General features: G+C 36.0%; 1 protein-coding gene across 1 annotated transcript in view; it reads left to right on the top strand.

Annotated features, from left to right (window-relative positions):
• Positions 1-27,221, top strand: part of LRBA (LPS responsive beige-like anchor protein) — a gene marked incomplete at both ends in the record, with an annotated part of 409,769 nt that overhangs the window by 89,919 nt on the left and 292,629 nt on the right. Inside the window, 4 exons of the mRNA XM_080343895.1 lie at positions 8,629-8,762; positions 17,603-17,681; positions 17,968-18,101; positions 21,270-21,331. Of these exons, the coding sequence (XP_080200021.1) occupies positions 8,629-8,762; positions 17,603-17,681; positions 17,968-18,101; positions 21,270-21,331 (409 nt within the window). The remainder of the gene's footprint in view (positions 1-8,628; positions 8,763-17,602; positions 17,682-17,967; positions 18,102-21,269; positions 21,332-27,221) is intronic.

Here is a 27,221-nt window from a genome sequence, read left to right as displayed (position 1 = left end):
GCCCAAGTGCTTTTAGCGCTTCTCCAGAGAGGCCTATCATTGCTCTTTACAGCAAATGTGCAGCCGATGTGAAATAGCATAATGGTTTAGTTTGTGACTAATGTTCTTCCTCAGGAAATTCCTATTGTTCATTGCCGAGTGGTAGAGATTTGAATCACAAAATAACCTGTTTCTGGAGATCTGGTACAGAAGTGCATGTTTCATCTAGGAGTTATTTTTTAGCTATTGCTAAAACTGAAGATTTGCACTGTTTGTGCAAATCTGATTTGAGTTGGTTTAAAGTAGGTTAAGGAGACAGGAAGTAATTGGGCAATTGCAGTCCTGATATTTGACATAGGTGTATTATGCCTACAAAACCTTATCAGAGGAAATGATGCAATTTAATTTGATAAATGTTCACTAATGAAATAGTGGCCATTGGCAGCAACCCTTTGATCACTTGCAGTTCTGTGTTCTTTTTTTCTGTATAGTTACAAAATCACTCAAATAATTTTTTAGAAAAGCTTAAATTGCAGTGTGTTTTTTAAAGCAAGTTACTAAACAGTTGAACTACTTGCTCTTTTGCCCTTTTAATTTTCTAGTGCTGCATTGTCCCAGATGAACTCCTCTCTCCTTTTTCCACCTCCAAAGTGCCAGCCATTTTTCACCACAAATATTGACATTCTCTCATTTAACCTCACGAAATAATTACTGTATCAGATCCTGAAAAGAAACCACTCTGGTGAAGAAATGTATATAGAGAAGTGAAAGGGGTGCATGGACTGAAGCAGTAGACAGCACCGTGCTTGTGAATGGAAGAGCAGAGGGCAAGGGCTTTGGGTAGAGGTTTATGTAGCTATCCGGATTGCTCCACTGTGATAACTTGTGAGTATTAGTTTTCTATGACTTTTTGTGTTTTGTAGGTGGAGCTAAATATGTAAGAAAAAGGTCATGAACTAGTATAAGATATTTTGTCCTTTAGCAGTTGCATATGACCTCGGTATGTCAGCAACTCTGTGTTTCTATGTGATTTGGTTTTTCATTTCCATCATTTATTGGGTACGTCAGGTAGATAAAAGTGTACTTAATAATGTAGAAGTCTTACCTCCAATCAATTATCATCTGGTAGTGACATACACAATCTTGCATCTATGGTAAATATATTGCTCTGTGATGAGGCATGTTGCTAACTAGCTAATAAATCAGTTAATAAAAAAGATGGAATAACTGTGTATATGAAACAATTATATTATATAGACAGGAAAGTTTCATGACCACTTGTAGGTAACTGTATCTTTATATAGTGCAACTTTGCTTAAAATAGAAGTTTATGCTGTGAAATGACACCTAGGGACAGCAATGGGAAGGAATTGTGCTAGGGAAAGAAAAACCATTTTACAAGAAACTGTAGTAGAGTTGCTCGTATCTCTGGATACACAAAAATACTAAGGTACGCTGGGAGAGTTTGGAAAGAAGGGTTTGGGATGCTCTCTTATTTTCTGTGTCTGGTTTACATTTAATGTATTGTTTGATGGCAAACACAAACTCTGAGTTATCTTTTTCCTTTTTTTTTTTTTTCTTTTCCTTTTTAAAGACACTTTGTTAAAAGTTGTTCCCATGTAGCAGTTTTCCAGTGGGGTATCTCTGGGAATTTCAAAGCATCTCTCTGATCCTGCATTTATCTCAGGAATGCTGTGTCAGAAATCAAAACTCTCCTCATATCTTAAGGATTATCAACTTCCCAGCCATAGCTGGAGAGTATACAGTAACAGCTATGTGAGTGAAACCTTACTGAAAGGCTGCCAGGTTGCAAGGCTTTGCAAACAACTAGGTGTATGTGTTCATTCCCATGCCAAAAATCTTCCCCTTATCTTCTGTGAAGATACAATCTCGTGATTAGTGGGTGCCAGGAGTTTATCATGATAAAGTTCAAGACTTGAATTGGCTTTTTCCCAAGATCCCTAGGGACATGAATTAATGTTCCAATTTCAGTGTATCCTAAACCAGCAGTTTTCTTATTCAGTAGTAATCTTTTAGGAAAAGAGCTGGTGGGCTAATACAAGCATATTTAAATACAACAGAAATAAAAATAATGAAAGCTAGGATAAAAAAGGAGATGACATTTCTCTTCAGTTGGTCTAATAAAAGCCATAACCTATAACTTGCTATTTTTACTATGCAATTTAAAATAAAACCTTTGTCTTGCCTGGCTTCCAGTGCTCTTCGTGGAAACATTCAATAATCATGTCATTATAAGAAGCTGATGCTGAGGGTTCAGAGGAATGTAGGATCTTAAATCATGGTCTTGTACCATAGAGCTTAAATCTGCAGCTAAGCTGTAACTTACAGAAGAGATATGTTAATAAGCTTGTTTATCTTTTTGGAACATCATCTATAAGCTGGTTAGTTTGCCTCAGACTGTGTTTATGCATTTGTCAGTCAGTGGCATGCATGTGCCTTTGTCATGGCATTTCGGTTAAGTTTAGTCAAAGTCCCTTTTTTATATGTAATGAATACATTTTAGACTTCATTGATTTGGGCCTCAAGTGTAAAAAGCATCAACTTGTCTTTGACAAGATTAAGTCTACCAGGTACAGGTAGAGAGAAAATATGAGAACAGAGGATCTGTAGATCAAGGCACTTATGCTGTGATGAGAAGCTCAGCTCTTTTTGCACACCAACAATTTGCATTCTGCAGGGGATGAAGAGGGAAACCATTTGAAGTCTTCTCCCTGCCAAGCTGATTTTAAAGTTCTCTTACAAAATTGATTGTATTCTTTCTATCATCTCTTCTCTTTTTTTCCTCCCTCTCTCTGATCTTTCATGGTTTTGAGAGTCTCTTATTCTTCCTTTCTGCTTGAGTATTTCAAGGGGAACATAAGAGAATGGGTATTATTTCTCAGACAGCAGAGCCCATAGAATGACACTGACATGGCAGGCTGCTCTCCTGGCTCACAAAGTAGAAGTAAAAATAAGTCTCTGATCCTCTTTTATTGGTCTTTTGCTCATTGCATAGGAGCCCTGCAGTGGGCATCGTTCTGGCAGTGCGGAACAAGGCTAACTTCTTTTGGGTTTGAATTAAAACCATTATCCCTTAGGGAAACAGACAATCTGTCACCTGTGTGGCTGTTCAATGCTAAAAAATGGAATGCTAAGAATTAAATCTGTATGAATTCCTGTGTGCCAAGAGGAATTAGAGCTCGTGTGAATATTTTAAAATTACAGTGAGGTCATCAGTTTGGCCTGGCCCATATTGTATTAAGAATATTTGACTCGCACCCAAAGAAAATTTGCAACTTGAAATACATTTAAAATAAATTACACACTTGTCAACTTAAAAAAAAAAAAGAAAAAGAAAAAAAAGTACTTAAAATTTAGGAGATACTTACAGTTATTTTGTGTCTTAATATTGCACCACAAGAATCGGTGATCTGAAACCAAGAAAGCTTTCAATAAGTAAATCCTTACAGAATTTGGCAGAATAGGTCATTATTGTGTAAGCCTTTGTCTGTGATGGAAGTCAGTGTTCAGCTCAGTGGTCTGTGCTCATTCAACAGTGAATAATTGTCTGCAACACGAAGGCTCCTTACACTTCAGCGTAATTGGGACTAATAACACGCTGACCTTCTGGCTAAGATGTATTTACGGTGGCCAGTTCTTACTATGCCTGACCTACATTTATCAGTTCATGTGCTGTAAATTCCTACTGTAAATCTTAAATATTTGATTTTAAATTTTAAAAGGCAAATATCTAATGTAGTCATGTAAATGAGGCAGCGGAACTATTGTTTTTACAGTAGTATCTGAGGTCTGCTTGTGAAATATGTTTTAGGAATATTTTCTGAGCAGATTTTTCTAGTTTATTTTATTTCACTTGTGTCTGAATATTCTGCTAATGGATGTTGTAATATACAAATGTAACTCAAAAATATAGAGTTAATTGAAATGGTGCAACAATGTAATGTCAAGGAGTAAAATGTATTGATGGTTTTCTTCCATGTGACACTTCTCTAACCATACATGAGGTTGCTTAGTGTATGCTGTTATTCTGATGAAATTCAGGCATGATTACCGATGTTTAAAAAATATATTTATTTAGATCTAAGGAAATATCCTGTAAGGCTATTTATTAATGAATGTTTTATTCACACGTATAGCAATATTTAACTTTTTAAGAAATGCTTATCAGTTTAGCCACAAAAAGGTACTGCGTTACCGGTGTACTCTTTAGAAGTAAGTGCCTGATTACTTGAGAGAAGCTGAAAGCATATTAATTTTTAAGACACTTCTGACAAATTTACATTACTTAATGTGTTAAACACTTCATGTTTTCCAGTTTACTTACTACAATATTTAATCTTGATTTCCCATTGTCTCATACATTCTTTCTGCCAGTTCCATTCGTTTTACCTATGGTAGCATTTAAATAGTCTTGTGAAAGAAAAGCACAAAGAAACGTTGATGGTTAATGGCAAATATGTTTGAGCACAGTTGCCCTTCCACATAAATATTCAGAGAAAGTACCATTTTACTACACAAAGAAGGGAAAATGTAGGAATTTCAGAATGCATCTAAAGAAACATGACCGATGTTTATTCAAATATCTTAATTTGCTTTCCAGTATGTGATAAATATGAATCTTTATATGATTGCCAAGCCATACTTTCATACCTGGAAGAAAGCCTGGTCATGGAAGCTCCTAAAACAAATCCTGCAACTGTACCATTGTTCAGTTGTACCATTGAAAGGCCAGATATACATGGTAGCAAACATTACATTACCAATAATGCAGCAATGTGGCTATGAAGTAGTTATGTTAAGATACTTTGATGTTTTGTTTCATTAGTTTTGAACTATCTTAACTTTTGGAATAGGAGGTCATGGCAACTGACTAGAAGACAGAAAGTACATTCAGGGTTTGAGGTTTCTTTACATCGTGTTTGTAGATGATACCCAGTGCTTCTTTTGACTGTGTTCTTCAGATTGATACAGATGTCAGGAAAAGGGACCTTCTTTCCTCACAAGAAATACGGATTATTTTATTTTGGTTAGAAAAACTGGAATCATTTCAGTTGACTGCTGAAGAACGCTATCTAAAATAAATTCAGTACAGAACTAGGACTCTGAGGCTAGAAAACAACTTTAGGGTGAGTTGTTCAAAGCCACTGTTTTCTTAAAGATTTTTTTCATGTGAAGCAGCAATTTCTCCAGCCCCTGTACTGCCATTACCTTCTATCTTGCTGAATAGTTATGGAGCACAGCGGAAGTCTTTAGTTGTGGTACATTGTGAAGGCTCTGAATCCTTGAGCAAGCTTGTATTAATAACACAGGAGATCAAGATCAGATACAGGAATTATAGTAGAATTTATGAAGTAGATCTTTTTTTTAACTGAAAGCTAGAACTTTTTTCAGTGGGATAAGATAACTAATGCTTCTCAGAAAACTGAGAGTCAGTGTCTTTTGCTCAAAGGATGTGATGACTGGAATACACACGTACACAGTAACGTGTACTGTTTGTAAGGCAGCATACATTCTTCTGTATTTTGAAGTCTTAAGCATGTAGTTATTCATTTGTCTTCCTTGAATCAAAGCAAAAGGAATTATGTTTTATGATGTAGTCTAATTAAAAAAAAAAAAAAAAGCCTGCTAACAGGTCTGCTTTGCAGCTGTGTATTAGTGCTGTATTCCTCACACTAATAGCGTGAGTACCTTCCTTACAGTGAATGCCATTGCTAGATACTAAAAACTATAATGTAAGTGTTAGAATATAAATCCTTTTTTTTTAATGTACTTCATGGAAATTAAGTTACTGAAGGTGAGTCACAGCTGTACTTGTATTCCCAAACTCCTACAGGTTTGAAGGTGAGAAGGTATACAAAAGATCTTAAAAAGCAAAAGGGACTATTGTGGCCATTTACTACTGTCTGTAGTAGCCCAGGGGAAAAGCAAACAAAATAAAAAACACCAAAAAACAAGTCTAATTCCTTTGCTTGAATGCATCTCTCCTAGGATAGCTATAGAGAGCCTGGCAACTTGCTGAAACTGCTCTGTCAGTGCAGCTACACTTACACACACTGAAGGTCAGTAGAAGTTTACAGGAAGGAATGATAATATATAGTGTTGTGTCAGAAACAGCACAGAAAATGGAAGACACTTGTAGCTGAGATTTCTTTTGTGTCTCCACTCATTGTCAGCTGCAGACAAGCAGCATTCAGGTAACAGTCCTGTCTGCACACAAGATTCCTCACTCTCATGCAGTTTCAGAACTGCAGTTTCACCTGCCCTGTGAGGAGCTTCTTGTAGTAATGCTAAGAATTATTCCTCCTCTGAAATTCCTTTATGAGCCTCCCAGTGTGTTCATTTCTACATTTTCATCTGAAAGGGGGTGGTTTTAATGTATAAAATTAGTCAAAGTTAAGCCATTTACGTATAAATTTTTTAAGGTGTGGGTCTGACCTGTCCTTTAAGACTTGAAATATCAGCTGTTTCATGGTTGGTGGGGCTCTTAGAGTCTGAGAGTAGGATCAGTAGCATTCATAGGCATTCAGAGGACACAGCCATTCTGATTTGATGTTTTGAGAGAATACTGGTTAACAGACTTTGCCAGAAGATTTGATTTTGCCCCTCCGAAACAACTTGATGTTTTCCAATTTAAAATTAATTACACAAAGAGATGCTACTTGCATGTCCGCCAAAATTTGTCACTAAGCGTTCACCCATGTCACCTGGCATCCAATATAATTGTGTGTGTATTAGTTAGTGGCAAATGGATAATTGTTTATATAACTTAGTGGGTGTGCAAAGAAATATTTCCAGCTCATGCACTGGGATCTCAGAGTCTATGTAAATAGACATATATTTGTAATATGTCTGTATAATTTGGGTTTAATATTATTGGTCAGTATTTCTTGAATTGGATGGCTGCACAGTAAAAACTTAAAATCCATGAAGGAATATACCTGGGATTCAGTGCTGTATTGTGAAGATTGGAGAAATGTCTAAAAGTTTACTAATGCGTGGGTGCATCTTCTATTCAGTAAACTTGTATGAATTTCCCAGCCCCTTCCAGGTATTTGAAACTGTGTTATAGAACAGTAATATCAGTTTCCAGACAGCGAATGTCACAGAATCTCGAGTGAGATACCCCCTACTTATACCTGGGTGATGCAAAATTAATTGGTGATATGTTTATAATTTAGAAGATAGTCTAAATATGTGAACTTTTTTTAGCGTATTGTTCATGTTTCAGGGACACTGACATGAACATAAGAGCAAAATTCATGGTTCAGGCACAATATCTTGACTTGGGGCTCAGGTGTTGTTGCTTCTATTTTTTTAGTGTATAGTTAACATTAGCAGTCACCCTTATAATGATATGACATGTACTGCCTTCAACTATGGTGCCTGCCTACTCCTGCCATTAAGGAGGTTGATTTAATCAGTAACATGGTCTAGCTTCTGTGACATCCTTGAGACTGAAGAAGGGAGTAAAATACAGTGCTTGTTTTTCCCCCCAAGAACTATTTTAGAAATACTTGACAAAACTTCTTTGGTTGCTATTACCACACCTGAATTTGGGTCAAGTTTCTAAGTTACTTTATTTAGAAAATGAGTACGTTAAAGCTATTAAGGGAATACTTTCAGTGTGTAGTTATAGTACTGTCAACAAAATATGTGATTAAATAAATTGAATGTTGAAGACTTTAATCTTACAGTTAACACCAGGTAATTAAAAGTAAGCACTGCTGTGGGAGTGCATTATATATCAGCTGTACTCTTTACCTCATTAGCTGGATTTTTGCATGTTTATGGAGCTAACTTGCAATTAAAAATGCCTTTAATGTATGCTTAACAAGGCCTTTTAGGTATTTGGAATAAAGTACTACAATTTAATTGAAATTGGTATGGCATAAATAGATATCTTGGTAACATATGAGATAAATCTCCACGCCTAGCTTGTCACTTTGCATCTTTTCCTCATGTGTACTCTTTAATACTGACTAAAAGGCCTGAAATTTAACTTGTATGAAAAATGGAGATTCTGTCTTCAACTCCAAGTAATGTTTTGATTTGTTATATAAGTAAGACCTGATTGACAAGATATACTCAAATGTATGGCTTAGCTCTATTTTTAAGTTGTGTGAATGTTTATATGTACATGCAGATATGTGTTAGGATGTTTTTAGCTGTAGTATATCCTTCTTCAATTAGTTTTCTGTTCTGCATTAGAATACCAGAAGAAGTATACTGTCAAGGCAACCTTCAGTATTGATAATTTATTTTAATTTTTTATTTTGAATACTGTGACATCCGTTGTAAATAATTGCCTGAAGTTTAAAACCAAACCTTAGGGAAACTAAGATGAAAAGTAAAGCCTACTTCCAGATCACTTATCCTGTGGATCTCCTAACTGTAGGCTTGTTTGTCCAGGATTTTGTGAAAGTGCATGAGATATTAAAGTGTACCATAAAAACTAAACAAAGGTGAAGTGTCCTTAGGACAAAGATTGCCAAAGATGATGGAAAATAAAATAGAGAAGGAATTGTACTTTTGCAAGATATAGAAATGTAAGTGCTAGGTTTGTAAACAAGGATCATGGTGTGTGAATCTTCATGCAGTATTATTTATTAACTTTTTGTCTTCACCTAGGAGTGTTGTTGTACCACCGAAGAAATCAACCCTTTCCTCTTCTACAGCTGCTATGGGTATTCCTACAAATGCCGTCAGTGTAGTTTCTTCCGTAGATTCAGCCCAAGCCCCGGATTTGTCAGGAGAGTCTCCTGGTGAGTAAGGGTAAATTAAACAACTTAAATCCAAATCCCAGCCATCCTTCTCTTGTTTCTCCCTCCTTCACCATTCACTCTGATTACAAATTAACAACTTTTTGTTATATGTGAAGACGACATGCGTTTCAAAAAATTATCCGTATCTCCAAACACTGTAGATGAGAACAATTGTTTGTCAGACCTTAAGCCATTAGTTGCTTTCCAGAGTAATACTGATTAGTGTATCTAAGTATATTATTTGTTTATATATGAGTCTTGTGTTTACTATTGCTGGTTGTATTTTCTTAGGGGAAAATGTGACAATAATCTGAGAAGACAGTGTTTTACACTTCTATTTTTTTTTTAAGCTGTTGGAGTGTATGTGGTATAACGTCTTAAATTATCAAGTGAGACAAAAGGGCCTTTGAGACCTCAGTGTCCTGCATACTACTTTGTCTGTATCTTTATGTCAGCTTGTAGGCCTGCATTTGGCATCCCAGCCTCTAGCAAAGACCAGTACCAGATACTTTACAGGAAAGCAAACATGAATATAGGTTAAACTGGACCAATTGTCAGTGACAATTTGATATTTTCTGACAGTTTATCCCCCAGATCATTTTATTAATCCTAGTTTTGATGCTGTAGCTACACAAATGTAAAAAAATAATATTCTGATAATAAATTAAAAAAAGCCCAAAGTAATGTTACATTTAAAAAAAAAAAAAAGCTTTGCTAAACTTTTTTTAGATTCTCCTTTTGCCTCTATCTAACAGAACAAATGCAAATGGCTGAGCCTGTTAATCCAGTATTTGTCCTAATTTCAATATTTCTCACAGTTGCTGAAAAGCAAGCATATTATATTAACTTGTATTTAGAATAAATATGGTATATTCTAAAGACTACTTTTTGTTACAGATTATTTATTATGTAAAACAAAAGTTTATTTATAAATTGTAGGGTATTTGCCCAAGGATATATCTGTTAGTGCTAAGTAGTACTGAAAATTATGTACAAGTGTTTCCAATAGCTTTAGCCTGAGGTCAAATGCAGTGTTGATGCTGAACTAATTGCTTTGGACAGTTTTTTCAGTGGGGACAAAATTGAGTAGGTTGTTTATAAGCAATCAGTCCTTTGAACTCTTAGTCTCTCTGGTCATTCTGTATGAGATAAATGATATTTAACCTCATATGCTGTGTCAAAGGCATTCTTTTCTACTTAGCCATGTTTAAGTCACAAGACTGTGTAGGATCTCATAATTGTGCCCGTGAAGTTTAATGTCAAGACCTAAAACTGGCTTGCATCTTAATCAAGGAAATCTCTATCTATGCCTGATTATTGATGTTCCTTGTCAATGTTTGAGTTGCTTGCTTCCTGTTTTTATGAATTTACATCCAAATTGCAAAGACTGAGGAAAAAATATATAATCTGTTGTCATGTCCTCTAGTAATGTTGTGTCTGGAAGATATTTGTTGCCATCTTAAGTGCCCATTGCATTTCTTGGGAAAATAAAAAGGTTTTGTCCCAGCCATGATAAAGGAAGAGCTATTGAAATCTAGTATGTTCTTATTCTTTGCAAAAGGGAGAATCCATTTTGTCACTGAAATTGCAGGAGGTAGCACTATACTAATCTAGGACTAATGTTTGGACTAGGAAAATTAGCTGTCTTTTAAAATGTCACAGTTCTTTGAGGAAGTTTGGCTCTGAGCAGCTAGTCTGTTTTTAAAATAGTAAAACTTTACCTACATTGAAATTGTTCAAAATAATTGCTGATTTGTTAACTTCTTACCTGGTTACCCAGGTTAGATATGGGCTTAATTATTACAGTTTCTGGAGTCAGTATTCACTTGTTTTTGATATAAACAAAATAGATGAACACTGATTTTCAGATTTAGTCAATCTTTTAAGAAAGTATAGAAGAAAAATAAGTGGTTCTGTGCCTGCAGGATATATAAGAAATCCAGACAATAAACAATACTGACATAGTTTGTAACTGTGTGACTTCCAGCATGTCTGGGAGTTTGGGCAAAAATTGGGCATGTAATCTGAACTGATATGCATAAAAAGAAACTAATCAGGATTAAAAATAGTAGACATGTTTTGACTGGCAATCTAATTAATTAAAAGAAAAAGTGAAGGGATAAATGAAATCATGCTTTAAACAGATTAAAACGTGAGACTCTTTTCTCTCCAGTAAAATAATGGCATGGAAACAAAAATTTTGCGAAGTTGGAGTGGTTTACACTTCTGTTGGTCATGTAAATTGCACACATTTAAGTTTGAATACTGTTCTGCATAAGGCCTTTAACTTTTTATTTGAGGATACAAGTAGCAATAAGCAAGCCTCGTGTAATAACAAAATATAATATGTATAATTTTCCCATGAATTCACATCACCTGTTCTTCCACTAATTTTGGTCTTTGTGCAGCAGAGATTCAATACATTGTTCTCATTTTTTTCAGCTAACATTCTTTTAAAGCCTGTTTACTCTGTAATTAAGAAAAAATAATTCAATCCTTTTAAAAAAGTGCTAGGGGGTTATGTAGCGAATATAAATTTGGGCCTTTTTCACATTTTATATGAAGGCTATTAAACATGCTACATTTGAAAATAAAATTCAGGTGTTTTTTTTTTCTAAAGTAAAATACTTTTTTAAAAATTAGTTTTGTATGCAATTGTTTATGTTAAAAACTGATTAAGCAAACAGAATTGTAATATAGTACCATCTAGTGCTTTACTGTGTAGACTTGAATCAGTGTGTTCCAATAGAGAGATTAAAGGGAGATACAGATATTGAAACAGGATTAAACAGGAAGTGATAGTGTTTTAATTGTAATGTGTGCATAATCATCAGTTGGGCATAAGTTTTATGTAGTATGTGAGTGTCCTTCACCTGCAGATGTGATGTCAAGATTGCTTGGTCAAGGTAGGATCTGTGTTGAACTATTAGTCAGTCTTTGTGGTTTCGGATGCCTCCATTTGCATTTGTGTGTGCTCAAAATTCATCCACCTCCTTTCCAATATCTTTTCTTGAAGTTTGTGTCTTGCCTGTAGCTCAAGGTCTGTGCGTATCTCAGATATTTGACCCTTAAGATTGTCCTAAGATCGTATCAAGTGGATGTGACATGTCCCGGCCTACCAAATACGAAGTGTTGACAAGTTGGGAAGATAACCATCTAAGTTCACTCTGTTCCTCTGATACATGGAAAGGGGGTGAAAACATGTTTTGGCCTCAGACAGCCTGGACTTTTTGCAGAAGCTTCTTCACCTTTACTCCTTCAAGCCACAGAGTATTTCACAGCACAAAAAGCCTTTCCTGAATACAAATGTGCCCCTTGTGGTCCAAACTTGCCTATCAGTGTCTTGCTGATAGCTGATGTTTGGTGGTTGGTCTGCTGGAATTGCTACTCCAATTGTTGAAAGATCTTGGAAATGAATGGAGAAAATAAAACCCCTTGGTGGCCCATGTTGAGCCAATTGTTTTGTCCCTAATGGGGGGTCGTATAGAGCAAAAGAGACTGTTTATTAGTAATAATCTAAGGAAGAGGAATTTACTTGTTTCTTCCTTGAACTGGCTCATAACTTGGATGTCGATTTGATGCAGAGACTTTACACATGCTGTGTCCAGGAAGAGCTACTGGAAAGGCAGGACTCAAGTTTGGATAGGCAGGACTCAGCAAAGTCATCTGAACTATTATGAATATGCTAGTGGGATGCTTGTATTTATGTTGGTCACTCAGTTTGCCTTTTAAATATTTCTATTACAGTTGTAATGTTCTGAAGTGGTGTGAACTTTTTTGAACTGTTTTGCGGTTTGCATTCCCACTGGTACTGAATTTCTCTGTTTATGTGCTTGAAGGATTTCACATGCGTTTTATTAGTGCTTCACTATAAAGAATGCAGTTTTGAGGCTTTCACTGTTCAGTTTGCAAATGCATGTTAAAGTATTTCTATAAAGAAGGAGTCTGAAAAGTCTGTGGGAAGCAGGAGTGAATTTCATCCTGTCCTTACTTGACACTTAGAGTGTAGAAAGCAGCAAGAAGTTCCTCTTGGTTTCTGTTGCCTGCCTCCTCCCCCTCTTACTTGGAGTTTTTTGAGTTTCACTTGTTTTGCCTCTGAGCCACACAGAGTTGCCAGCAGGATTTCTGCTTCAGGCTTTGGACTCTTCCCCAAGATGTGAAGTCATAAACAAAGCCATGTCAAAGGCTGAGGTGAAAAAGAAGGTACATGCTTGGAAGAAACCTGGGAAGAAGAGTAACGAGATAAAAGAAGTTGTGATTCCTGACTTCTAGTCCTACACATAGGAAAATGTAAATTTTCTCCCACAGTTGACTTGTTTTGCAAAGAAGAATGGTATTGATTGATTTTTATACATAAATGAAAATAACCTTGAAGTCTTGCAATAAAATAAGGTAGTGGGAGACAAGCTAAAGTAAGAAAAATGAATGTGAAGTGAGTTACCATTCGTGCAGAAGTAGTTAAAGAAATTCACTGGATTATAGTAACTATTTCAAAGTGAAGCCCAACTTTACAGTGAGAGTAGTTGAAGAATAGTTACCAAAGCTGAGTGGCACTTCTAAAAATCTCAAGTGATATACAATGGAAATGGGTTAAACTGTTTCAGTATAAAACCAGTTTTAAAGCAGCTTCTCTTTAGAGAGTGCACCATTGTTTCATGAAATGTGTTCTTGTTTAACCTACAGATGTGTTTATGTAAACAGATCCCTTGTATTAGCTTGTAAAACCTTTTATTGTAGTCTTGAATTGTACACTTCCAGCCTCCTAAGTGTATTTTTGAACGAGCTCATTACTCTATCAGATACTCCTTTCATAAAGAGCATCAGTTTATTTATGTATGCCAGGTCTCTTGTACAAAATTAAGAAGCATGGTTATTTAATTCAACTATTTGCTTTTTTTTTCCTCCTTTCCATCGTCCTAGAGTGGAGTATATCACACACTGCTTGTGTATTGACAACACATACTTTGTATAATAAGTGTATATGCAAAGGCATAAGGATCTCGCACAAGGAGTTTCTTTAGCAGTGTTTTATTGCTAGAGACATTATTTGTTTAGGCCCTTGGGGACCTTGAATAAACAATAAGATTTCTCTGTAAGGGTGCTAGACAGATGATCTATTTGCCTTTTCTTTTATGTTCTTGCAAATGTCTGTGAAACTGTCAGTTTGAAGGAGCCAGTTTATCAGTGAAAGGGTAAGGAAGAGATAAGTCAGTTTAGTTCCACATGTTTGAAGTAGCTACTGCACTTACCCACATGTGTGTTGTGGGTGAAAATATGCTACTGAAGTATTTTTTTTTTTTTACTGAATGCAGAAAAAAATAGTAGAATAAAAAGCCACTTTTGAGTTAAAGTCAAAAGAGTACTTTCGTAACACCAAGTTTGAATGTAAAAATCACTATGCCTAATCCTATCTAGAAAATAAAAAATCTGAAATTCTCAGCTGTGATAAATCTGAGATTCACCCCTTTTAGTGAAATACAGCTGAGTTTGGAATGTGGATTTAGATGATGATAAGCATGAAGAAATTCAGGCCATAAATATCCTTACACAATCTTCAAAAATAGTATCAGTTTATATAGGTGCCAACCTTATGCTGTTGTGTCAAATTCAAATTATCCGTTCTTTTTCTGTTTATGTCTATATTCAAAAGTTGGTTTTAACTTGAAACTTCATAGAGTTTTACAATTATACCTACTCTTATGCACAATTTGTCTTGATTTCTAGGAGAAGAAAAAAATCACATCCTATTTGTGTTTCCAGTGATTTGCTTTACCTCCCACTCTCACCATTTTTAGCAGTGCCATTGTGTGTAAAAACAGAAAACCAAACAGCTCCCTACCTGCCCCAGAAACCCATCTTACAAAACAAACAACAAAACCCCCCAGTTTCCCAGGATTGAGTGCATGTCTCTTTATTAGCCTCATTACGGCTATTATGCCCTGTCATTGTCCTTGCAGATGTTTTGCTTTAATTTTTTTCTAATATTTTCCTTCAGTTATTTTGTTTGTGGCCTAAACATTGCATTGAATTGTTTTCATCTCATTTAATTTTAAAGCTCATGCTACTATGCTGCACTGTTAGAATCTTATTTCTTTTCTTGATAAAGTGACCCTTGATTTTGCTATGCATTTAATACGGTGGGATTTTAGTCGTATATACTTTTAACTTTCTAACATACCCAATAATTAGTGTATTACTGGTCACATATTTTATATGGAGTAAAAAGCATTTATATAACAAGATATTCTTCATGTGCAATCTGCATGCTGAGACGACTTTCTTATTATGAAAGCTTTGGGTGCTGTTTCAGTTTTGTATTCTGTTGAACTGCCTAGATCAGCAGATTTCCCCTTATGGGCAATATATGGGCTTAAGTCCACTACCAGGCATGTGGACTTAAAATATTCTCAAGTTAGGAAGTGTTGTTTAATGGGAATAAAGATAGTGAGCTTTAGGGAGAAACCTGAGATTTCTAGTGAAATTATTTAAGTGTGAAGGTTATAATTAAAATCAATTAGTTGTTTTAAAGTCTTAATCCAACAGGCAGCAGAAAAGGGGTATTGTGCATACTTAGGTATGAATGTAAATGTGTCAAAAATGAATTGTTGTCACTATTAAGTATCCCACAAACAACTGGAGTCTGTTAAACTGCTCTATCACGTGGCTTCTTACTTTCTGTGGGCTTTGTTTTGTTTTACTGCACAGGAAGCTCTGTTCTAATTTTCTGCACATCATTTAATTGTTTTTCCTTTGTGAATGCCAAAAATACTTTTTGGTGGTTTGACTGTGTGAAACTGGATCTTAACAAAAGGGAAATATATCCACAAAAATATTGAAAATATTTAGAGAATCTAGTAATCACCATTGAAATTTTCAGAAATTTAGTTTTGATTTACCTGTATTAGATTAATTGTTTAGGAAACAATGCCCAGAAGACTCAGATTCCACCTTGCTTTCAGCTAATGCTTCTTTTCCCCACTTTCCTGTCCTACATTTTGTTTGGTCCACCTAAATTTTTTTCTGACCCCGTCATCCCATATGAAAGTCAAAATAAGACCTTCTCAGTGCATTTATAAAAAGCATGAGTGAATCACATTTACAAAGGTATCTCCTCCTGTGAAAAACAAGAAGAAATAAAAGCAAAACTTTTCACCATTTTGGTACATTAGTTTATTTATTGGTTTCTGTGCTGCCTTTTGAAGCAAAATTAGAGAAAAACATCTTCCCCAGATAGGAAAAAAAAATAAATTCTAAGGAAAGCTCTGAGTACCAGTGATTTGGGGCAGAAGCGTTATATTTGATAGGGGAAATAAACTTAATATCTCAAGGATGTGTCTTTGCCATCTTTTTCTACAAATCTATTGCACTTCAGTCAAGCAGAAAGACATTGAAAAGTTGCAGTTGACACGTTATGGTAGACACTTTGAAAATCTTAGCAGCATATTTCCGGACAAGGTTGCATTTATAACTGAACTCACTCCAGTGTAGATGAGATGATCAGGAATTTTTCTATAGTTATAGTTCTGAGAAGGGTCACATCTTTGCTAAGGTTGATGTGAGAACTGAAATGATTAAACTCTTTTCTTTCATGCTTTTTTTCTTCGCCTCCCCCCCACCCTGCCCCAGCAGCATAGGAATCTGAATCTGGCAAGGTGAGAGAAAAGAGAATAGGACAGGGCCTAAGACTGGGAAGAGATAGGATTGCAGATGGACTAGAAGCAGTCAGGCTCTTGGGAAATGCACAGAAATCTGTCTGCTAAGATTCATTCCTCTCTATATTTTGGAATGCAATACAAGATTTGTGAGTATCACCATTCCTATCCTGGCAGCAAATATCTGTGAAATCTCTGGCTGTCTTGCTTACCCCCGGTTCATCATTGCTAATACCAATTCATACTGCAGTATGGAGGTTGTGTTTCTCTTTATATACTGAACAGCAGAATTTAGTATTTACAGATTCCTACTCTGCTGATGAGAGCTGTGTGGTGTTGATTCAAAATAAGGCAATTGCCTTTTGTTTTTGTTTTTGTTTTTTTTTTTGTAAGCACAGGATAAATAAATGACCCAGACTTCACTATCAACCTTTGAATAATTGATGTGGTAAAGTTAATAACTCATATATGAAGTTATTCCACTGCCATCATTCTAATGATGCTGGCAGTGCAATGAAGAATTTTATCATAGCTGTCTTTGTCAGAGTCCCAGTGTTGCAAAAATTTAAGCCAGGCTGTTGAAAGGTCCCCACTCATTTTGTATTCTGCTTCATTCTGACACAAACATGCTTTAACTTTAGACAGAAAATTGAAGGTTTTATGTACAAGTTACTTAAAATTGAATGAGCACTTCCAATAATCAAAAGAGATGCTTTAATATATTACCATTTGGCTTTATATTAATATGTATTAGTTGTAGTGGTATATATAAGTACACTACAGGAATATTAAGTGTGTAGGACATTATTTGCATTCACTACTTAACCTTGTAAGTATTAAATTTGTTTGGAGAGAATCATGGCTTATAAGCTCAGAAGGGATCACTGCAGTCTAGTCTGACTTCCTCCACAAAGCAAACCACAAGGCTTCCTTGAATTACTTTATATCTGTGCTAGAACAAAATTTACAAACCTTGCTGTGGCATACCCGGTAAATATGAATATAAGTAAATATGAGTCTTATGGCAAAAAAACTGAGGTACAAAGAGGTGCAAGGGTTTACCTGGTCTCTCATGTACTTGAAAACAGTGGTTTCCCAGAGGATGAGCTTGAGGCTTTAGTTTCTGGTCCAGTTGTCTAACTTCTGTCCTGCTTTCTTGTATCATTTATTTATTGTTTTCTCTTGCAGGAAGGGGATCATCTAATTCGAAATTACCATCTGTCCCTACAGTTTCTTCAGTGCCTGAGGATTCCACCACAAATATGAGGTAACTTCTTCAGTTGAACATCTGAACAGCTGTGCTGTGGCTCACTTTTTTGGTATTACAGTTGATATTCTGATTCCACATTAAAACAAAACAAAACAACTCACTTTAAAATGCTGTTTTGTTGATGATCAATACCTAATGAAGGTTTGGAAAAAGATAAGCGTTGAGTTATTGATTTCTTCTTATACATCTACTTTACGTAAACATTGTCAAAAATTATACTCCTTTCTACAAATTTTCAGCAACTTCCTTCTTTTTTTGTTAACCACCTGTATCTTTCTACTAGTATTACAGACAGGCTTGAACATGCTTTGGAAAAAGCTGCCCCACTTCTGAGAGAGATTTTTGTGGATTTTGCTCCCTTTCTTTCTCGGACTCTTTTGGGCAGCCATGGACAGGAGTTGCTGATAGAAGGTACAAGTAAGTTTCCATTAAAAAAAAAAAGTGTATTTTCTTTTACCTTGGAGACTCAAAATTTCAGTTTTTCTTCTACTGGCTTGGCCTTAGAACCTTTCCTCCCACCTTCCCGCATAGTGCTGTCTGCTGGATTTTACTGTCTCCTTTTCCTTCTGTCTTTAGTCCTCTGAGGTCATTGTCATTGCCTCCTCACCTTTGCTATCTCCGCTACCACTTTGCCTCCATCTCATCTGATAGTTTCCTGTCTCTTATTATGTGGGACAAACTGTTGTTTCTTCTTTAGTTTTCCAGCTCTTCCAGGCAATTGTCCCATAGAAGCTGGTGTATGAAATGTGTTAGTGAGCCTTAAACAGAAATTTGGTGTCAGGGTCAATGCTTCGATATAAAATATGTAGTGTAGAAGGTTAACTACAAAGAGCTTGCATTTTGACTGTGATGTTGTATGAGAAGGCTTCTTGGGACCTATGTCAGCAGAGTGTACTGTGGTGTATCTCTTGCGTGTGAATCTGCTTCTGTCTTTTTGGTTTCTATTTGGAAGACAGTCAAACAGGTAAGAGGAAGACATTGTCAGTATGGGGAAGAATCCTCCAGTACTCTTGAGAAGATGAAGATTCAAGTGCACAACAAGGATCGTGACTCTGCCTGGTGTTGGCTTAAAATGATTGTTTGAGATGATTGAATTTTCTCTCTACTGGTGGGTTTCTCTCTGGTTAAAAATGAGGCTCAGTTCTGTAGATATTAATGTCCTTAATTTAAAAATCACAGTATCACAGTATGTTCGGGATTGGAAGTGACCTCAAAAGATCATCTAGTCCAATCCCCCTGCTGGAGCAGGAACGCCTAAGTGAGGTTGCACAGGAACATGTCCAGGTGGGTCTTGAATGTCTCCAGAGAAGGAGACTCCACAACCCCCCTGGGCAGCCTGTTCCAGTGCTCTGTCACCCTTACTGAGAAGAAGTTTCTTCTCAAATTTAAGTGGAACCTCTTGTGTTCCAGCTTGATCCCATTGCCCCTTGTCCTATCATTGTTTGCCAACGAGAAGAGCCTGGCTCCATCCTCATGGCACTCACCTTTTATATATTTATAAACATTAATAAGGTCACCCCTCAGTCTCCTCTTCTCCAAACTAAAGAGACCCAGCTCCCTCAGCCTTTCCTCATAAGGGAGGTGCTCCACTCCCTTAATCATCTTGATTGCCCTACGCTGGACCCTCTCCAGCAGTTCCTTGTCCTTCTTGAACTGAGGGGCCCAGAACTGGACACAATATTCCAGATGGGGTCTCACTAGGGCAGAGTAGAGGGGAAGGAGGACCTCTCTTGATCTACTAACCACCCCCCTTCTAATACATCCCAGGATGGCATTGGCCTTCCTGGCCACAAGGGCACAGTGCTGCCTCATGGTCATCCTGTTGTCCACCAGGATCCCCAGGTCCCTTTCCCCTACACTGCTCTCTAATATGTAATTTCCCAACCGATACTGGAACCTGGGGTTGTTCCTGCCCAGATGCAGGACTCTACACTTTTCCTTGTTAAATTTCATTAGGTTATTCCCCGCCCAATTCTCCAGCCTGTCTAGGTCTCGCTGGATGGCAGCACAGCCTTCTGGCGTGTCAGCCACTCCTCCCAGCTTAGTGTCATAAAAATGCATGTTTATTGGAACACTGTGAATTAAGTAGTGGACACCAGTTTTTCAATGTTTTCATAATTTAGTTATGTCATGTAAATTGCTTTGTCCACTGATTTTTACAGTGAAAATTGCATATTTTTCTCCAATTAAAACAGTGAATTGAATTAGGGCCTGAGCTTGTGACAGCTTCCAGTAAGGAAGCGCTCCTGTGTTAGAAGCTCGTGGTCACTTAACTTGAGCTGATTGCTTGCACATGAGCTGTATTTGTGCTAATAGATCTAGTTGTTTCCTGAGGAATTAAAGTTCTCTTTTAAAAACATATTTGAAACTACTTGTTTCCTGGATTAGGACAGGAAACCTGTATGTAGTGCTGAATACAGTCAGCATTGTAAGGAACACAATGAGAATATCTAACACTGGTAAGTGTTTAACTGAAGACTGCTGACATCAAAACTGAGACTTCATTAAACTTGACTGAAATTAAAATTATTAGAGCTTAGGAATTTAGCTCACCTACATTTTTGGGGTAGACAGAAGTGACAGGAAGTGTGTGAATTATCTTCTCTTGTATGACTGAAAAGGATGGTATTCTACATGTGAGCATCGCTTTAGCTGAAAAATGTTTTAATGGAAGCTACCTTGTGAACAAATTTATTTCATTCATTTAATGAGAATAAGAGGAAAGAGATTTTTGTCAAAGCTTTATTTGCTGGGAAATTAAATATCCTATTTATTTACATTTTCTTGTCTGGAGATAAAAAATAATCTGGTTTCTTAGTATTTTGACTGTAGTATAGATGTAGAGAGATGAGTATTTCATAGTCTGGATGAAGAAAAAAAAATGGAGAAGTATTTGGAGTGTATGAGCTGTCTAGACAAAAATAAACACATGAAACCAATTTTGGGATTTAAAAACCAGTTAAAGACAAACCCCAAACAAAATAGGAATACAAAAAATAATAGTAAAATTAGTTTATAAACAATTGAGAATATATAATAGGTTACTGCTTGCACTTCTGCTAAGGTTTAGTGTGGGGTTAAGGGTCAAAGTACTAATAAGAGTGTTTGGGATGTCTGCTGCCATGAAACAAAATGGAAACTTGATTGATAGCTGGGGGCTGAAAGGAGAATGCGCAATGGAGAAAGCAAAGGTCATAAAGCCATTTCCCTTCTCTGCATATATAATGACCCAATCCTTCAAGAAATAGCAAAATGTAGATACAGTGGATTAATATAACATATGTTAACCACACTTCTGATCACTTTGAAATACAAACATTTATGAAACTGTGAATGATAGCGGTAATGTATTACTATTAGCTGCATTTTTAGATATGAAGCATGGAATTTATGGTCTCCCTCTCACATACGTACTTTCATTTTGTGCTGATAAAGTACAAAATTTTACTGTAAGTGGTATGAGAATTTCTACTTTCTTTTGATTGTTAAAATGCCTCTAATCTATCGCACTTCAAAATATTTCTTTACAAACAGCTGGTGCCATATAAGCATGCATTTATGTATACTGTTTTTTTCCTTTTGTAGGTCTTGTGTGCATGAAATCTAGCAGTTCAGTTGTGGAGCTGGTGATGCTGCTTTGCTCTCAGGTGAGGTTTAAGTACCAATGTTGTCCGAAATCACTGTCTTTGAGCACTATTGAAGTTTACAGGTAAAATTTTACTTTAAATCTAAGGTTATATGTAATGGGTAAAAAAGATCATGTGCAAGGCCTTTTGATTACAAAAAAGAGAATAATTGATTCTATCTATTTGCTAGGAGAGAGAAGATACTAAAGGTTTTATGTTACTTTACTGTTGAGCATTTGTATAACCTTGATGCTGGTGTGCCTAAGTAATTCTATGCTGTCATTTTTGTAAGATAAAATAGGATCAATGAAATATTAAGCTTATGAAAACAGATTGATTTCTGCATCTTGGCACGCTGGATCCTCTGGGATGAATAGAATTTTTCCTTTTGTGCAGAGGTTATGAAATGAGTGATAAATACTTTTGAAACCCTGTCATTCTTAATTGATTTGACAAGTACTAAGAATTTGAGAAAAATGTAAGAAAGCAACCCTGGTTGTCAGGAGTTTGGGACATTCTACATTCCTAAAGGCAAAGTGATTTTAGATATTTAAGAACCTGAGAATTGCCCGTTCCTGTGGTTGGAAAAGAGCCAGAGTCTAAGGAACTTTTTTAAAATGGCATATGCTATATTAATTGGATTTTCTTATTGAGTTTCTTGCTCTCTTTTTTGTAATTAAATGGAAGACTGTTTTTATTGAGCCTTTTTTTTCTTTTTGGTACTTTAAAAATGATACCTTTCTGGTAGTAAATTCCCCTACTTAAAACTTTAAAATAGCCCTTTTTAATGGGAATGGTATTGGTCTAGAGGTCAAGGGTTCTGACCCATTTCAAAACCTTTGACCTTCATTTACAGCCCTTATGGTTTGCTTGCCTGACGAATAAGGATAATGCAAAATTAATGTTTCTTCACATCGATTTATTCGGTTTAGTGCCTATATTGCCAAATTTATTTAGAGTGTGCTGATAGACATTTCATGAATACAAATGAAAGAATCATAGAAGGTGTGAAAAATCGATAGTCTGCATTGTCAATAAGGTGCAATAAGAACAATTACTTCTGGAGATTACACCTAATAGATTTTACAATGAACTAGTGAAGAGTAGTTATGTTTTCTAGTGAGCTTATTATTAATGAATGCATCTAGAACTTTGCTCATCTGGTGTTCCATTTTCCTGAGGAAATATTTTTTTACTCTGAAAAGAATTTAATATTAATCATGGAACTTTCGGAATTTAGAGATGGTTATTTTACGTACAGCAATACTGGAAGTGGCTATTGTTCACAACTTCTAGAATAAGAGTTTAATTTAAATTAGAAAACAATCCTTGCTACCAAGAAATCCATATACCAGTTTTACTGTTCATTCATTAATGTGTTAGAGTAAAACTAATATGAGTATTAAACACAGGGTGTTTCAAAAAAGTGGACTGAATTAGAAATCACTGTTTCTCTGCAATTGGGTCCATCTTTTTGAAACACCCTGTATGTGCCTGACAGCTTCGTATTACCATTTTTAAAATTAGTTTTTGGTATCCGTGCTGCTTGTATCAATAATTAGTGGTTGACCTTTCCTTCCTTTTTGGTAGGGTAATCTAATCTTTTTTAAAATCATGTTGTGCTCTGTACTGTACCTCACTTGTTTGGTTTTGGGAAGTGGAAAGGATAAGGAATAAATGACGTGCTCTAATGCATCTATTTGTCATATGTGTCACAATGCCACTTAATGCTAATCTAATCAAACTGAGGATATGTGATTGCTTAGCAGTGCTAGTTGCAGGGACTGAAGTTGTTCTTTGTGAAATAGTAGAAATAAACCAATAAAGTCACAAAGACCTCAAAGTCTTTTAAAAGTTACATAGCAGCTGTAATTTTTGGCAGAATATGAAAAATGATGTGAGAAATGAATCTAAAATTAGCTCCAGATGTATACAGATTGTTCTGGGGTGATAATTACATTTTTCACTTTGAATTTTCCTAATTCAAAGAGGTCAGCATGGCAATCACAGAAGTGATTTATTTTGTTAAGAAGTGAACTGTCTTTTGCTACATGAAAGCTTGAGAGATACGAAATTGAATTTCAAGCCGACATTTTACAGATACTGGGAGGAGATGGGGTTGAGCTTGATTGATTTTCGTATTTTTCCTATTTTTTTTTTTTTCTCCCTCCTCTCCTTCCCCCAGAAGATGGGGTGGGAAGTGAAGTGATATCCTTTTGCTAAAATTTTAATTAATTTTTAAGAGGAGATGGAGAGGATGAAGTGCCAAAGATCAGAAGATCAGGTCAAAAACTAGTTTTTAATCACATAAATAATGTGACATAGTTACAGAGTAAGTATCTGCAAATTTGATTTAAAACTTCACAAATTTGTCAGCCATCATTTTATGAAATTGAAAAATTACTCTGATTAATATCTTTGGTGTTTTTTATGCTACCCTTTTTCTGAAAATTTGCTTTAAACATTGTAAATGTTGGTGTAAGCGCTTGGATTGCTTTTCTGAAACATCTGAAATTTTTCTGATGTTTCTTCAGATTTGTGGCTGGAATATATAGATTTTTTTTTTCTTTCTCAGAATTGCAAAATGAAATAATATTTCACAAGTAGTTGTTTTCATAAAATTATGAAAACAAAGCTCTTTCCCAGGTGAAGTGATTAAAAGAAATTAAAAAAATATCATTCTGTGAAACTTATTTGTGGTACCTGCTTATTTTTTTCTCTTGTTTAAAGTTCATACATTTAGGCATATGGAAAAAGGCCATTGTTTGTGTTTTAGTTTTGTGTTTTTATGTTTTATGTTCAACACAAGATAAAAAGAGAAACAGGTGGTTTGAGATACAGACAAAAGGCATTTTCTAAGACAAATCCAGTTGTGTTTTTTGATAGACACACTGCATTTTGAGACATGTCTCTGTGTGTATACTTACATTTATATAAATCTATCAAAACGTAAAGAAATCCTTCATTTAATATTACTGCAAAGTGTTCCTGCTTATGTGACATTAATATCATTTTTGAAAGAATCGACGTTGCATTCAAGGCCACTTTATAAAAGCGTTGTGTTGCTCATCCTAATTCAGTCTGACACACATTCCAATAACACTACCTCCCTTCTAGGGTTTAAAATGAAATTTATGGCTGAGCATTGTGAAGTGCATCATTTAAAAATGGTTTCAACCCAAAATATCTAATAAATAAATAATGTGTATGGCTACTCAGTAGTAGACTTTCCAGACTAGAAATCATTCCATCGGATACTCAACAGTCCACTATCGGAGAGGGCTGTCAGATAAATCTTATAGTAGCTGCATTCATGTCCTGTAAATCACATGTTATTGTCTGAGCCTTCTGCCAGGTCATCTATTCTTTTCCCATTTATCAGAAATGCATCCAGTACAGTGAACCTAGAAGCACCATCTAGTCTGGCCTGGCATCCTGTCGGGGTAATTAAACCAGCCAAAAGAGAGAAGTCCTGGGTCTAATATCCCTTTTAAATGAGTGACATCCGGATGTTAAAGGTGCTCATATGCTGTTGTGAGGCAAGGCTTCTGCATGGGGAAACTGTGATGTCAACCTTGAATTAAAGCATTTTTGTCTAAAAGGACTCTCGCTTTCTGCCTAAAATGCAAAGGGGCACATATTAATTGAGTGGGTGTTTATCCTTAAAGGAAAGATGTTACTGCGCTTTTCAGTGGTCAGATGTTTTCTCGAAATACGTGACTGAAGTAGGAAAACCTGGGATCTTCCCTGCTCTCTCATGAAGTTATTAAAAAACTCTATCATTGTGCACATATATGAAGCATTTGTCCTGTTATTGTAACTCCAAGGTGAAAAGGTACATAAATAGGTGAAATAGGTTCCCCATTTTGCCTTTGAATTTACAGAATTTGCAGCACTTGAAATATCTTTTTCCGTCTTTCTGTAGTAGATCAATGGAATTGTCAGTCGACTATGTGTAAGAGAACTAACTAAGTGGTTCTCTTCACATCTGTCTTTGACTTCTGAGCTTTTTTCTACTGCTTCTAAATTTTCTAGGCCATAAAATAAACTTATACTAACTCACTCGAATACTTTTCAGCTCCCGGAATGCCACTCAACCTTTTTAAAAGTGGCGGAATGCCACTCAACCTTTTTAAAAGTTTGCAATTAAAAATTAATGAATACCGTGGCAACTTATATGACCCCTCCACCAGCACTATTCATATATACACCCTGCTTGCTGGTTCAAGGTATTAAAGCTGCTTGGTTCCTGCCCCCTGTTGTTTCAAAGGGATTATGGACACATTCTTGATAGCCAATGGCATATATAAACCCAAGACCAATGTTCTAATACATTTAATGTCTAGGTATTTCATCTTCTAGAAATATTAATATGATATATTGCAATACAACTACATAGCTGTAGCTATTAGATTTATATTGGACCTTGATAAAGTATGTCTTTTGGTGGGAGATGGAAGAGGGAAGCATACACTCTGATACTACAGATTTTTTTTGTGTGTTCAATTATGGCATCTGCTCATATGGACCAATGAAATATGATTGCGGTTGAACATGTCATGTTTTGTACTGATAGATTTTGGGGGTTATTTCTGGAGAGGAAAGCAGTGCGTATGCATCTTGAAAATAGAGCAGAGGCTGATTAGTAGAATTAAATGAGAAAAAAAACTACGCTGTCGAAGTTGGTCTTACTGCCTGTGTGGACAAAATCATAGGTCTTCAGCTCTCTTTTGTTCTTGTTTAAGTCAACTCACTGGTTAAATGGTGAAGTGTTTGCAAACGGTTTTTCTCTAGCATGTTCTTTCATATGGTACTGAATCACTTTGGTAATGGATTCTATTGTTCATAAAGATGTCGATATTAATCTTTTGCATGGGCTGTATTTTAGTTGCATCATCTCTCTTACTCTGATGGGGAATCTTAATTATTTAAACAATATCAACATATGCCATGCAGTCAAACAATATGGTAGCATATTTCCCCTAAGGAAGAGCAGTAGGATGGTATTAATAGTTAAGATTTGGATTTTTCAGTGAATTTTTTCCATATGCACACTCCTCCTCCACCCTAGTACTTAAGTGTTTGTAAAATGCAATAGGATCTTCAGGCTTTTCTGGGTATCCTGTGCTCAGAAAAAAAGCTTTATATCTGTGATCCAAATTCATTACCTCACAAATGGATTTCTGCAGCATGTTCTAAAATGTGGTAAGCCTTTGAATTACATGGAGATTTTAGCTGCTGTAAGAAATGGGTAGTTTTCAATGTTTGTTACTTGCAGAGAGAATACATTATAGTGATGCTCTGTAGTCTGCGCTGGTTCCTAATTTACTTTTAAGTGCAATTTGATGTAATGCATAGCTATAGTGATAGCTATGAAGTTTTAATTGAATTGAATATAGCCTCAGTCTTCAACACTGATGATTAACTTGGGGGCCCTCAAAACCCTGGGCTGGAAAACCATGGCTGTGAGAATTATAAACTCCCAATGAATCCGGAACTTGTATGGGATTTGCTACTCCAGCTAGACTCCAACAAGTCGATGGGGCCTGATGGGATTCATCCAAGGGTGCTTAAAGAGCTGGCTGACATCATAGCGAGACGTTTCTCCATGATTTTTTCAATGGTCTCGAGAATCTGGAGAGGTCCCGGAAGAGTGGAAGCTGGCAAACATTGTCCCAATCTACAAGAAGGGCAACAGGGATGACCCCGGGAACTACACGCCTGTCAGCCTCACTTCTGTACCTGGCAAAATCGTGGAGAAGATTGTTCTGGAAGTTATTGAAAAACATCTGAACGACAACACCATCATTGGTCCCAGCCACCAGGAGTTCATGAGGGGAAAGTCTTGCTTGACCAACTTAGTTTTGTTCTACAACAAGGTTACCCACCTAGTTGACTAAGGGAAACCTGT

This window comes from Nesoenas mayeri (assembly GCF_963082525.1).
Source record: "Nesoenas mayeri genome assembly, chromosome: 4".
NCBI classification, from domain to species: Eukaryota; Metazoa; Chordata; class Aves; order Columbiformes; family Columbidae; genus Nesoenas; species Nesoenas mayeri.
Note: the sequence above shows the minus strand (reverse complement) of the source record. Positions and strands in the feature narration are given on the sequence as shown.